The sequence below is a fragment of the Calidris pugnax genome, unplaced genomic scaffold (assembly GCF_001431845.1).
Source record: "Calidris pugnax isolate Ruff unplaced genomic scaffold, ASM143184v1 scaffold53, whole genome shotgun sequence".
NCBI classification, from domain to species: Eukaryota; Metazoa; Chordata; class Aves; order Charadriiformes; family Scolopacidae; genus Calidris; species Calidris pugnax.
The window spans coordinates 1,698,902-1,713,763 of NW_015090792.1; the positions used below are offsets into that span (position 1 = coordinate 1,698,902).

The 14,862-nt window shown below is 47.7% G+C and overlaps 1 protein-coding gene across 1 annotated transcript; it reads left to right on the forward strand.

Annotated features, from left to right (window-relative positions):
* The first annotated feature begins 921 nt into the window (after window positions 1–921).
* Window positions 922–14,262, forward strand: LOC106902824 (putative lysosomal acid lipase/cholesteryl ester hydrolase). The gene is given in 11 exon segments (XM_014966630.1): window positions 922–996; window positions 7,044–7,114; window positions 7,116–7,215; window positions 7,774–7,939; window positions 9,319–9,517; window positions 9,775–9,884; window positions 10,317–10,453; window positions 10,858–11,001; window positions 12,220–12,291; window positions 13,043–13,108; window positions 13,855–14,262. Coding segments are annotated over 11 exon segments (1,374 nt in total). The 3' UTR covers window positions 14,089–14,262.
* The last annotated feature ends 600 nt before the right edge of the window (window positions 14,263–14,862 follow it).

Genomic DNA, 14,862 nt, shown 5'->3' on the forward strand with positions numbered 1-14,862 from the left:
ACAAGATCTCTGTACTCCTCCTGAGTTGCCTGTCCCCTCATCCAAAGGTGGCAAACCATCCTTTTTTCCTTAAGTCTCAACCAAGAGCTCTTTGTTCATCCAGGCCGGCACAATAGGCACAAGACCAAAGCACAGTAGGACCTGTTGCCAAGCCAGGGCTTGTGGGGCCCTGGGACTGCAGGCTCACAGTTCACACGTCTTTGACTATGGTTCCTGCATGTAAGATAAATCTGAAGTATTGGCCACAAACATTGTTTTCAAAATTGTCTCCCCATGCCACAGCCCTGCTCATACCTTCCCTGGTCATTTACTACCAGCCACCTCTGGAGACATGTCTACCCTGGCCATACTGCTGTGCCCTTGATTTTGAGATGCTTTTGGCTGTGACTTTCACGGCAGCAAAGACATTAAGTAAGAAAGTTTCCTCCTGTCTGTGGGTTATGTAGGTCCCAGGAACCACAACTCTGACAGGGGACTCCCAGTTGGTGCCTTGATCTGAACAAGCAACAAATGTGCTTTGCCAGCAGCAGGACTCTGCAGGACAACCAGCAAGTCAGGCTCTTTGCAGGCAGCTTCAAGTCCAAAGCTTGTGATACAACAGGTCATCTGGGTTAGAAGAAAGCCCAGACCAGGACCAAAGGGGAACCCCCTCATTTCACAGTACAACAGTACAACAACTCAAGTCAGGCTGCATCATTTCCAGGGCCAAACCAGACTGACTGGAGAAGACCCTTTTCACACACAGTGGCAGCATCTACTCCATGGATGCTGAGTTATTCTTGAATTAGGCCAACAGCACAAACGCCACCATCCTCCCTGAGTAATGGACCAGCCCATTCCATGCAGGGGTAGGATCTCTTGCACCAGTTCCTGCTCTGAGCCAGTAACTGCAGGCCATGGAGATGCTCTGCCCTGTTTACCATGGACCAAGCTTATCCACAGCCCTGGAAGGACAGTGTCGCCTTGGTTGAAGGAGCTCAAGGAGTGAACGTCCAGGTGCAGAATCAACCCAGTAGAAGACAGAATGGGTCACAAAGTTGCGACTGTTGGGGTGGTATCATTGTTTAGCAGAATATTTCCTCTTCAGTGCAAAATACCTCTGGCTTGGACCCATGCTTACTGTGGTGTTCACTAACAGAATTGTTCTTTGATTGTTTTCCTAAATTAAAATGCTCACATGAAAGAGCAGGATGTGGCACCTTGCAAGAGCTTCATTTAATTACAGGGCCTTTGGGTACCATTCCCCACACCCAGGCAAGGTCCTGGAGGAAGTGGGCTGGTTTTGTAACTCAGTGCAAGGCTGTAACCACTCACACCATGTTTCTTTGAGCACAAATGTCATACCAAATTCAGGGTTTATGGTACAGTCCAAGCAATCCAAAAAGCAGAATTTATTGACCTGAAGATTTGTCCTGTAGCCTTTTTCTAAACTCTTCTACAGCAGCTTGTGCAAACCAGAGTGTGTATCTCTAGTGCTTCTGGTGGATATAGCATATTCAGCAGAGAAGGTTTAGTATTTTGAAAAATGTGGAGAGGACACAGTGAAAAACTAGTTTGGGGTAGTTTTTTGAGTCACCTGGAGTTCTGAAGAAAGTTCAATGTCCAGGGCTGGACCTGCCCCTTGGCCAACGCAACATGCCACAGCCACACATCCCACTGCCCAGGAAGGAGCCTGGGAGGGAGCTGCTCTATGACTCACAGCCCAGCATCCAGGGGACAACTGGCTGTCTGTGAAGTCAACACCATCTTTCCATACTGCCGCCAACCTTCAGTGGCTTGAAAAATATCTTCAGAGGGAGGGGAGAGAGGTCATGCCCTGAGGCTTCTGGGTTGGGTTGTGGTCTTTTTTTCAGTAACAGACTTTGCACTCTGCTACTGACAAACCAGAAAAACCTGAGTTCAAGTTTTTTTGCTAAATGAAACTCAACAGCAAAGATGTTGAAGAAGAAACATCTTGCCTGGTCTATATCAGAAGGAACACAAAAAAGCTTTATAACCAGCTGAAAAACACATACAACTTGTGAAGGAGCTAATTTCTCCCCCTCCTGCTCCTCCACAGCTGCAGAGCAAAGAAATGCAGAGCCAGACAGGGCATCCTGGTGATGTTGCTGGCTGGCAGCAGCCTCTGAGGGTCTGTGGTCCAGCCTCAGCCCCCATCAGTGCCAACTTCACAGCTGCAGCAGGTTGTTGAGAAAGCCTCTGCCTGGCTTCAAAAAGCCCTCAAAAGGAGCTCCTTGCTGACTCTTTTTTTGCTGCGATTCCCTTTCCTAGTGTGGACTTATCTACACTGGAGGCTGGTCTCCTCGACGAATGGCCGAGGCTGGCCGAGTGACAGGGAGGCTGAGAAGGAGATAGACAGCTGTTCACAAGTGCAGTCTGCAGTGGACCCACATCCCACAGCCAAACAACTAAAAACTCCCCCACCAGCACACACTGAAGGGAAAAGGGGCCGGTAGCACAGAAGAATGGAAGTTTGTGACAGCATGGACGAGCATGAGGAAGAGGCTTCCCCCAAATCTGTGATGTCCATGCAGAACCTCTTCACAGATCTGCAGACTGAAAGAGGAAAGACTCACTGCATCAGAAGAGGTGCTGGAGCTGGATAAGGCAGCCCAATCTGCTTGTGTACCAAGCACCACAACTAAGAAAAGGTGACAGTTGAGAGTTGTAGGCAACTCTCTTATGAGAAGTACAGAGGCACGCATTTCCCAGCCTGACGCAGTCTCTGGGGAGGTGTGCTGCTTACCAGGGGCTCATGTCAGCGATGTCAACAAAAAACTACCAAACCTCATACAGTCCTCTATAAAAGGACTCTGTAAGCTCTGTAAAAGCTTCTTGGCTTTTAAGCTTGGAATTCTTAATTTTTATCTCTATTTTTTAAATGGATTGTTAGTTGCTTTTAGACAGATAAGAGAAATATATTCTTTCTCCAGCGGTGACCTTCACTTTCAAGCCTGGAAGTCTGGATTGTGCTGCAGTGCTGAGCCTAACAAATCCCTTAGACCATCTCTCTCCTTAGCTGACACTTGGTACACACTGCTTGTCACATCTCTTCCCCATTCAGGGTCAGATGCTGGCCTGAGCTGGCAGCTTCCTTCTACAACCTTCTGCCTGGCTGGGGATGCCAACATAGCCCAGACGTCCCACCAGCTGCAGGCTGCAGCATGCACAGGTCTCCTTTCAGCAGATGGCAGATAAGCCTGCCAGCAAGAAAATGCTGATGCTTTGAGATCTGATTGTGGCTGTTTTTCCTGACTCGCTCATGCCTTAATAGTCTGTGTAGTAATTCATCCCAAATTCAGGTCATTCTAAGGGCCTCCCAGCTTGATTTTATCAGTGCTGTGGGAAAGGTGGGTGGTATGCCTTGGTGCTGCAGCGCTGGCGATAGTGAGATACCATCTGGAAGTGGTGTAAAAAGGGGTGAGGGGGCAGGGGAGGGGGGCAAATCTGCACCCCAGTGGTGCACAAAGCCTCAGCAGATGTACTGAAGACTCTGGAGAGTCTTCACCCCCAGCAAGAGCTGTGTCATGGTCTGCATGCTGGAAATCTCCGGGAGCAGCTTGCTGAAGACTCAGCTCCTGCTTTGCCCTCTCTCCACCAGACTCAAGTAATAAGCGAAGTAACATGGCCCCGGACTTGTTGCAACGACCAGGAGTGTCCATTGTTCCACCACGAGTCTCTCTGACATCCTGTCTCCAAAAGGAAGGCAAGTTATTTTGGCTTTAATATCTGCTGCAAGGAAGGAGGAGTAATTTCTTGTCTCAGCATACTTGATCCTGTTTTTCCACCTTTCCTTGCAGGGGAAAGGTCTGAGTCACCGCTCATGTGAGCCAGGCTGGGAGGGCTTCTGGCACTGCCTACAGCTAGTCTTTAGTAAAGACCAGTCATTACAGCTTCAAATCTAAGTGGAATTATTTAGGCTTTCCAAAGAATGTATGTTTGCATTTCAGCAAGCGTGGCTTGGCCAGACCTGGGAGGTCTCAACACTGGGAGAAGAGACAAGAGCCCACAGCATGCAAAGTCAGAACAGGGTTGCTGCAGAGTGCCAGTGCTTGGGCACATTGTCAAGGCGCCGAGAGGCGTCCTCAAAGGCAGCACTGCCAAAAATGACACCCACAGCCCATGCCACCCCTTGTCATCCCTGCAGGGATGGCCAAAGGCTGGCCAGAGACTGGGAGGAGGTGCAGTCTGTGGGAGAAGTGCAGGATGGGCAAAAACACATAATGAGGGCTGTGAAAAGCAGACATACAGATCATTGCCCAGATGGATGTAACTGAAAATTGGGTGGGCACAGATAGCCAGCAGAGAAAGTCACCTCTCGCTGTGATCCTGATGGGCATCATTTGTGCTTAGTAAGAGAAGACATGTCCTCCCACCATGCACTCCATGGCTGGTGGAAGAAAAAGATAGCTTCATCCCCAGCTTCTTCCCTCCCTGGGGATGGATTTCTTTTTTGTTTTTTAAAGAGCAGTCATTTAATGACATTTCCAGCAGTCATTACGGGGACTGGGAGGTTTTGCATTTCCAGGCAGTGACTTGTTACACACCAGGAGGCAAAGAGGAAAGGCAAGCAGAGCTGGGTGAGTTTCCCACCAGAGTTTGCTAGGATGAGCTAGACTGGCCCCATGCACTCTGCAGTGCCCAATTCACCCTGTGGTGCCCCACGAGCCCCACAACACCCTGAGCACCAACACGAGCCCCATGCAACACTGCCAGCCCCACACACCCTGCTACGCCCCTGCACCAACACCAGGCCTGTGCACCAATACCAGCCCTTTACACCAAGACCAGTCCCTTGCACCAATGCCAGCCTCATGCACCAACAACACCAGCCCATTGCACCAATGCCAGCCTCAGTGCAGGTAGAGAATGGTCCAGAGGCTGCATGTCCTCCAGTCCACAGGGGTTACAGGTGATGTTCAGATGATGCTCTGCTGTATCAAGTGAAAAGAATAAATTTGTTACAGCTCTCAACTCTTCCACGGTGCCATGAAAATATTCCCAAGCAAGCCTGGGTAGAAAGGGTGTCTCCTTTCAGAGCAGACTCCAGCCCTCAGGTAAATTACATATTGGCAGTAGAAAGGATTAGAGGGAGTGGCGACCTGTGACGCTCCCAAATGCGTGGAGCCCAGGCAATAATAGCCCGACGTGGTGGGTGAGAGCAGCGCTCTCAGGCGGCAGGGACCTCCTGCCTGGTGTACATTGGGAAGGCAGCCTCTTCTGCTGAAGCCCCTGGACCACAACGGGTAATCCTTCCTCCTTGGGTGCCTCTGCCTTTGCACAGGCTGCTAGCAAGGGGCCATCCCAGGTGGATTCTTCCAGCAGGAGAGAGCTGTAGGTAGTTGAAGAGCCCTGCGGATGGAACAGTGGGGCTTCCCCAGGAGTCCTGGGTCTGAGGGAAAGTTGTTTCTGCTCGCAGGAGTTGCAGTGGGAGCGCTCAGGAATCAGGACGGTCCTGCTGGTGGAAGAGGTTTAACCCTGCTGCACCTTTCGGACATCATCGGGAGCTCTCAAGGTCTGCTGAGCTGGGGGATTCTTCAAAAAACAATATTTTTGCAGGTTGGCTGTTAGGAGGAAAGGACCATCCCGGCAAGGCTCTTCCCCTGAATTTGCATGCTGTTCTCATGACTTTATGACACAAAAATGCTTTCTGTCTCTCTGCTTTTGCTTAAAGTCTCAGTCTTAAGAGTAACAAGATCAGAGTTGTCTGGGGCTGGGAAGCTGCAGGAGGGCTGTGTTGAATGTGTGTGGCTGCTGTCCTTGCTACGCCTCCCACCTCGGTCTGTGTGTCCCAGAGACCCACATGCTTCTCAGGAGTGCCCCAGGAACAACCCCTCAACCTCCTTCCCCTGGGGAAGGAGAACCCTGCTGTACAGCAGGGATGTCAGCAGCAACTGGCAATACAATAAGGGGGTTCCAGCCCCAAACCACAGCCCAGAGGGTTCAGAGTGGAGATGAGGAATCCTTCGTCCCCCGAAGTGGGGAGCAGCCACGGGAGGTGAGGTGTCACCATTCTGGGGGGGGTCAGGGCTCTGCTGGGCCAAGCCACTGCCACTCCTCATGCTGGCAACAGGCTGTTGTGAGCTAGTGGGTGGACAAGGGGTGTCCCGAGGTCCCCTCCAGCAGTGCCTGTGTGATCCTCCACGTATCTGCTCTAGGGACAGCAGAGGGAGCAGGTGGCCTTCTCCCTAGCTGCAAAACCACCTCCTGCAGCATGGGAAGCCGGTTCCTCCAGCAGAAGGGAGAGGAGACTATAAGGATTAGCTGAAAAACAACAGAAACCTGCTTGCAGTTCTCCTTTCTTTAGCTGGGAAGATATTTTCCAGGAAAGAAATAAGATGGCTGCGAAATACATGGTGTTGGCATCCAGCCATGGCCTCTGCTTCCCCCACATTCAGTGGGGATTTGGTGGGGCTCCTTGCTGTGGACTCCACACAATTTAACTATTTAAGCATGTCACGTGACAGCTGAGGCAGTATTTCTGTTGCAAATTTGTTGTCTCCAACAAATAAAATGATAGCAAGATGGCTTGTGGTAGGAACATGCCAAAACAGATACTTCAAAATCCTTCCCAGGAAAAACACTGGGTCTCCTGGGACAGTATTTCACTTGGGTTTGCAAAAGCAACTTAAGTATGTCCCAGGGTCTCTTTCAGCCATAAGAAGAGCCCAACCAAATCCCATTATTTGATTTCATATTAAGAACCAAACCTCCATGGTCCTGCAACTTAAAATTGGGTAGTTTATTCCTGATTGGTCCAGTTATCAGTTCAACCAAATAATCTATTCTTCTGACCATCCAAGCCATCATTTTAAATGAATCCCCTCAAAGACCAGATTTGCCTGGGACAGCATATCTGTACACATACACATGCATTTTCCTGAACACAGGGATCTAATAGAGAATGTATGATTAAAATCTGATGAAGTTTGGACACTGGCATTTTTCAAGATAAGGAAAAGGAGCAATTTCTAGAACCAATTAGAGGATTTCAAATTTATAATTGTTTCACCTGTTGAGTGGTCAGATTGATATACTAACAGAAGCATAGTGCATGCCAAGTGAAATGTGTCTGTGTTGGTTCCATCAATGTCTCTCATGCTCACCATGTTGACTGTTTTGCAGAACGCCGTGATGTGGCTGTTCATCACTGTTGCTTATTTAACGTGCATCAGTGAAAAGTCAGATGCAAGCCCCGAGGTGTCCATGGATGTTGTAAGTCCTGACTTCTCTCCCTTCTTTTCCTGCTTGGGCATGCAAGCTACCCATGCTGCCATAGTCTGGACAGGATCCATTGATGCATGTGTCTTCAGCAGGGTTTGGTACCAGGGTTTTATTAGAACTCTTGTCTCCCTATGTTTACGTACATGGAAATTTATGGCAGGCATTTTATGGAGTTCAGCCAAGTCAACAGATTTGGTCAATGCAGCTGTCTCTGGCTTAGAGCTTTACTTCCATTGCTGCCCTGCTCTTCACAAATGTTGATTGCAACATGAAAAGCAACAATGGGTCTTTCATTACCAGACCTGCTCAGGGAGTGAGGGAAACTCACACCTGCCAAAAATTTTAGCTGAAGTCATGACATCACTGCAGCGTTGGTGGAAGCGACATTGGGAGGATCATACTCCACCCTCCCGCTGACAGCAGGAGTCTCCACCGCCGGCTCAGGGCAGCCACTGTTGGCTTCACCCAGCTGGTCTCCCTGACATCCTTCGGGACAGAGACCCCCACCTGTCTGAGGACGCATCCCATGCTGTGCTTTCCTTCTCACAGGGTGAAATTGTCCGCTACCACGGGTACCCCTATGAGGAGCATGAAGTGGTGACAGATGATGGCTATTACCTGACCATTCAGAGGATTCCTCATGGCAGAGACAACCCAGGAAGCATGAGTACCTCCCACGAAGCAGAGGCACAGGGCTCCAGCCTGTTCTGCCCCCGTAAGTGCCACAAGAAGTTCTGTCTGCTCCAGGGACCCTGAGAGCTTTGCTGGGCTGGAGTGGGCCATGGTCACGGCTGCCTCATCGTGGGCTGGGTCCTCAAGAAGATAACTTTCCCTGTAAGATTAGCCTCAGGAGCAGAAGAAATGCAAGTGCCCACCATACCAGACTTCTTGTTCTGAGAGGATCTGCTCCAAAGAGGAAAGAAAAGATAAGAAGAATGAAATGGACAGAGAAACCTTGCCACAGGTTTTACCCCAGCTCAAAGCCAGCCAGGGGAATGGCAAAAAGCATTTGTCAGCAAAAAAACCCCCATGTGTCCAATCCAATGCCATCACACCATTCTGGCTCCTTTCTGTTCTTCACTTGAACCACTGCTTCAAAATGGAGGGGGTGATGTCCCATTCTTGGCAGCATGTCCCTTTTCTGGGAAGCAGGAGGACTGGTGCATAAACATGGCAAATAAATGTAAAAAGCCAGATTTCTATTCAGGACACTTTGTTCTCAGCTGTCCAGGGTGGAAATGTGAGTCTTATATCGAGGGTTTAAAATCCAACAGAAAAAAAAAAAAAGAGACAACAAAGGAAGAAAAAAGAAAAAAAAAAGAGAGGAAAGTAACTTTTATTTGAATTTTTTCATGCTGCAACCTGTGGTTGCCCTACCATATGAATTCAGATATCCTTATGATGGCCCTGTTGTAGCTGTGACGTTGGACCTGCTTTGAGCAGGGGGTTGGAGCAGAGATCTCCAGAGGTCCTTTCCAAACTAAACCTTTCCATAATCTCTCTTCCACTGTCTTCCAATGGCACTTCAGGCTTCCTGGTCCTTTGCAAAAAAGACCTTAAGTTTGTTCTGGGGAGGTGAGATTCACCTATATGGCTGAAGTGGGTAGAAGTGGGTTGAGGAGATGGTCCTGACCCCTCTTGATCCGCGTCTCTTGCAAGGGGGCAGCATGGTGCCACCATGTCATGAGAGATACTTAGACTCTGCTGGGTTTTCAGTGTCTCTTGGTGGAACCCAGAGTAAGTGAGCCAAACAAATGGCGCCGTGATAAAGGTAGTCTCCATGTAAAGGGCACAGCCAGTGTCCAGATAGACTTGGGGCTTGGTTTCTTTCTTCCTGGGAGCGTGATATACCAGGGTCCATTCAGTGTGGAGTCCAACTATATTTTTCAGCTTTACTGTATCAATTATCTCTGCCCTGGGATGACCAAAGAGCCCACTTCAAAAACAGCTCTCCAAAGTGCCTGATGACATAGGTGGCCATCTCCTTGCACTGGAGTCACTTCCCCAGGGGGTTACTGGCAAAAGTGTTTCCTGGGTGTGAGTGGTCAATTTTGAGAGTGGTCAGAGAAAATGATCCTCCTCTTCTTTCTTCAGCTCCAAAACCCGCAGTACTCCTGCAGCATGGCCTGGTGTTGGAGGGAAGCAACTGGGTTACCAACTTGCCCAATGGCAGCCTGGGCTTCATCCTTGCTGATGCTGGCTATGACGTCTGGATCGGAAACAGTCGGGGTAATAGCTGGTCACGAAAGCACAGAGATTTTGAGTTTCACCACCAGGAATACTCAGCTTACAGGTATTTTCTGCAAAACTGAAGGGTGAAAATGTACCTGCTAGCCTCAGCAGTGCCCATAGGCTGGAGGAGCAGCACCACTGGCAGTTACACCATCTGCCAGTGGACATAAACCAACACCACCAAGACACCATAGGGGTGCCTATATCTTCCAGAGTCCTCAGCCACTCCCCAGTAGTCATGACATTACTTGCTGTGTTCTGCCTATTGTTCCCAAGGTCTGCAACAGCAATTTTGTCATGTGCCCATCTCCATTGCAGCTTTCATGAGATGGCCATGTATGACCTTCCAGCAACGATCAACTATATTCTGCAGAAAACTGGACAGGAGCAGTTATACTACGTGGCTTACTCTCAAGGCACCACCACAGGTACTTGAGCGGTGATCAGATCACTGTCAGAGTTATGTTCGCTGTGCCCCCCTGGTTTGGGAGTGTTCTCCTGAGAGCCTGGACGGGAGGGTAATGTTCAGTCATGTCCAAACCATGAAGAAGAAGAGCAGATAAAAATCCCTGTTTTCTTTAAGAGAATGGTTCTGAGCAATAACAGCCCAAAACAAGTTGCAGTGATGGGTTTTGGTGCATCCCACTGCTGCCAGAGCCTCAAGAAGGGCTTGCAAGAGCTGCAGCTGGGTTGACCAGTCAAGCTGGCAGCTGAAATATATCAGCAGCAAAGGCTTCAGGTCAAGTCACCAACCTGCTAGAGCCATCTCTGAGGGTCTTTCCAATGGGCACACTCACTTGGGAGTCAATAACTCCTTCAAAAATAACAGGGCAGGGTCTGCTTTCTTCTCCCTCCTGCAGGTTTCATTGCATTTTCATCCATTCCCGAGTTGGATCGCAAAATCAAAATGTTTTTTGCCTTGGCTCCCATTACGACAAACTCAAATATGAAGTCACCCTTGGTAAGGGTGTTTGACCTTCCCGAGAAGCTGGTTAAGGTATGTCCTCACCACATGCTCATCTGGTGTGAAAGCGAAGGAGGGACTGGGAAGGTCTTATCACCTGAGACATGCAGTACTTCACTTCCATTTCCCTGCACAATGTGTGCCCTTTGCATTGAGCAGGTACATTTGTGCCTACACTCTTGAGCTTGTGGGGCATTAAGCAGTGTAAAGTATTCTCCTGTCCAGCCCTAATCAGAGAAGAGCTATTTCTAGATATTGTGTTTGGGTCCATCCTCCTAGGAGAAACCTCCTCTAGGAAGATCAAGGCTCTTCCAAGGCCATGTCCCTTTCTGTAAAGCCAAAGTTATAAAGCACAACAAAGCTGTGGCAAGGAAGACAGCACCTGGAAGAAAAAGAGGAACATGAACAACACTAATCAACATCTTTGACTTTCACAGCTCATTTTAGGACACACGGTGGTCTTCGATAAGGGCGAGGTCTTGAAGCAAGTGATATCCGGTCTGTGCAGCTACCCCATTTTTAAAAGCTTTTGCTCCTTGGTCCTTTATTTGCCTGGTGGGTTTACCAGCAGCTTAAATGTGGTATGTACACTCCAGCTTACCTTTTAAGTGATCCCGTTTCTCATTGTTTGAGCTCGAGTTATCAACTAGCTGCCTTCACCTGGCATTCGCATCTTTGATTGGTCAGAAAATCTGGCCATTGTGTCAGCATTTTGCCATCTGGCCATTGCATTGGCCATTTCAATGCTCTTGCATTGGCACCAGAGGGAAGCCCAGAGTGCACACAAGGTCATGAGTTCACAGGGCACATTGTCTCCCCAGTGGGAAGGATGCCAAAGGGGAGAGTGCAGAAATTTACTCAGTGGTCCAGGTGTGTCTCAAAGGTTCTCTTTCACTAAGTGACTTGTGATTTCACATATGTTTTAATATCAAAATGGGCTCTTACGGAACAAACTCCCCTTCAATCTGCTGCTAGGAGAGGTGGATCCTCAGATTCTTCAGTCTGCCATCCCTTAGAACATGTTTATCCTCAAATCAGAGTCTTTGCCTTGGCCTCAATGCACTGAACACAGAGTCATAGAAAAATTCAGGCTGGAGGCAACAGGGTGGGGGGTCTCTGTCCTGCCCTCACTCCCACCAGGGCCAACACTGCAGCTACAGTATGTTCCTTGGAAACATGTCCAGGAGAGCTGGGTGGTCCCAATGATGTCCCATTCACATGGGGAAGGTCTATTTCCTTGGGGCTAGCCAAGATTTCAAGGTCCAGATCCTGCCACAAACGGCCTATGTGAGTAAAATTGGAGACAAGTCCACATAGAGTGCCAAGTAGTAATAGCTTGATCATGGATGGAGTCAGACCTGGGCCACTGTTTCTCAGAGAAAGTATTGGTGTATTTTCATAGTATTCCAAGGAGGAAATGCATTAGAAACATCACATAAAGCTACTGTTATGAGTTGCACATTGTCTTTGCAAAAGGATCCTGAGCACAAGGTACAGAGTTTTACTTTGGATTGAAAACCACATAGACTTATAACATGACCTAGCATCCCATGGGAATTCCTTGGCTAACTGAAGGGAGCTCTACAGCACCCTTCATGCTTCTGTCTGTGGTGTATGCTTGCACAACACATGGCTGAGCTGTGCCTTCACAGAGCTAAGAACAAGCAGCTTGTACAAATGCAAGCTCCAGCTAGCCTGTGTGAGTGAAAGACGTAGGTGGCTACTGAACAGGATCATTTTTATTTCTAATGGAATTTTCCTCCATGCAGAGAACAAATGTCTCCAATGGTTTCTTGCAGAGCCGCATAGATGTCTACCTGTCCCGCTACCCTGATTCAACATCACTAAAAAACATGTTACATTGGCGCCAGGTAATATTTCCTGCTGCAGAATAAGACCACATGCAACCGGTGCCCATGTTCTCTTCTTTCAGCTGCCAAGGAACTCTTCTCAGTGCTTGGGTATAATGCTCCATTGCTCTCCCTGCAAAGCTACATTAGAGAGAAAGGGGTAAAATCACATGAACCACTGGGGCAACTGCAGTTCTTTTGGCCATGACTTTAAACAAAAGATGACCAAGAGTCTTTGGAGCTGGTAAGAGATGGAGATGGAAGCAAAAGCTGGTAATAAACCAGCATGGGAGAAGCTAGAGTAAAGGCTAAGAGCTGAGGGTCAGTAGAAGCAACTAAAATCATACAACAACTAATCATTGAAAACATGCACAGACTCATATCCTTCTGTTGTAGACGTTGACCATGATAGACAAAGGAAACTTGATAAAGATCTGATCTGTGTCTTCTCTGAGGCTTGCTCTTGGTTCTATGTTAGGTGTACTGTTGGTTTCTGGAGCCTCAGCCTCCAGACATCTACTTCCACAGCTTGCCAGCCACCTGAGAGAGGAGGGATGAAAGACATGAACAATGCCAGGCAATCTTGCAGACCATGCTGAGATCTTTCTGGAGATTGAGGTCTCCTCTCTAAAGACAATGTCACAAGTAACAAATAGCATCCTCAAGCTTTAGTGGCAGAAGGGAGCAGTGTGGTTTCCTGGTCACCTCTTTTATTTTTCATATGGTCCCCTTTAATGCATGTATAATAAATACAACTCTTCTCCTTTTCCAGATCTATCAAACGGGGGAATTCAAATATTATGATTATGGTAGTGACAACATGCTTCATTACAACCAGGTAAGAGAAATTCATTTTCATTTGACAGTTTTAAAAGAGAAAAAAAATTACAATGAAAATATTGCAGTGGCTAAGATGGAATTTTATGTGATTTATAGAAGTTACATTATATGGTCAAATAGGTTTGTACCTTTCTTGCAAAAAAGAGTTCTGTGATATCTTTTAGTGATGACTTTTTGACCCTTGGTGAAAAGCACAGGAGCGCAAAGCATAGTCATAGACTCATAGAATGGTTTGGGTTGGAAGGGACCATAAAGATCACCTGTTTCCAACCCACCTCCTACTAGATCAGGTTGCTCAAAGCCCCATCCAGCTTTGTCTTGGACACCTCCGGGGAAGGGGCATCCACAGCTTGTCTGGGCAACCTGTTCCAGTGTCTCACCATCCTCAGAGCAAAGAATTTCTTCCTAATATCTAATCTAAATCGCTCTTTCAGTCTAAAACCATTAGCTGGTGTCCTATTGATACACCCCCTGATAAAGAGTCCCTCTCCATCTCTCCTGTAGCCCGCTTTAGGTACTGGAAGGCTGCTATAGGGTCTTTCCAGAGCCTTCTCTTCTCAAGGCTGAAGGAGTCTGGTGATGCCAGGTCAAAGTGGTGATAGTCAGGATGTCTGGTGATAGTTTCTGTACCATCTCTTAGTAGAGGGGAGAAATTCCAAGCAGCAATCAGGAATACTTTGAAATTTTGGATTACCCATGACCTCCCAGGCTTTTCTTCCTCAAACAACACTATTTGTCTTCCAGACCACACCTCCCTTCTATGAGCTGGAAAATATGAAAGCCCCACTTGCTGCATGGTATGGTGGCAAGGACTGGATTTCAGCCCCTGAAGATGTAAACATCACGCTGCCTCGTATAACCAATCTGATGTACAAAAAGTACATTCCTGAATTTGTCCACTTTGATTTCCTTTGGGGTATGCAAGCATATGAACAAGTGTACAAAGAAATGCTTGAACTGATGGAGAGGAGCACCTAGAGTCATGTCAGAGCTTCTTTTATTTGGGGAGGGAAAATAAAAAAAAAAGTAAAGAAAAAAAGACGGAGAAAAAAGACTCATTAAACTGCTACGCTTGATTTGGATCAATATTACTCTCACAAGTGAGGAAAACAAGCCAATCCAATGTTTGGGAAAGCACATAGGATTTAGGTTAAATAGGTTGAAATCCTTGCAAGAGGCAGACCCTGAATTTCCCAGGTGCCTCACTCAGATGGTCTTCTACAGCAAGCAATTTCAGTGGAATTTAGCTCCTGGTCACCCCTGAAGGGTCTGGCCCCTCTACGCTTGAGTTCCCAACTGCAAATACCTGGACAGCAGCTCACCTCCCTCCTGGATGCTAGTGTTTCACAAGAGTAGGTATACTTGGATGGGACCACATGGTGCGTTGAGTGATGAATCCTGCTGGTGTAGCTTTATTCACCTTCTGGTGACTCTTCCACACCAAGAATCCCAACATTGTGGGATTGCTCTACATACAGCTGGAAGGAGCTAGAAACTTTCTGCCTGGTGATAATGAAAAGACCTCATGTTTCATTTCCATGACAATTGTCCTTTTTGCTAATGTAGGAAATATCTTTCTCAAATTCATGTTGATTTGGATAACAACAGCCTTGCTTGTACACAAAAGGGTTTTCAATAAGTTCTACCATTTTAAGCAATATGCCCAAGACATAAATGCAGCTGGAAAGGTCACCTTTTGCCAACTTTCAGGAAATGCTTTTGTTTTCCTTATGTGAGAGAGAGGGGAAGAGT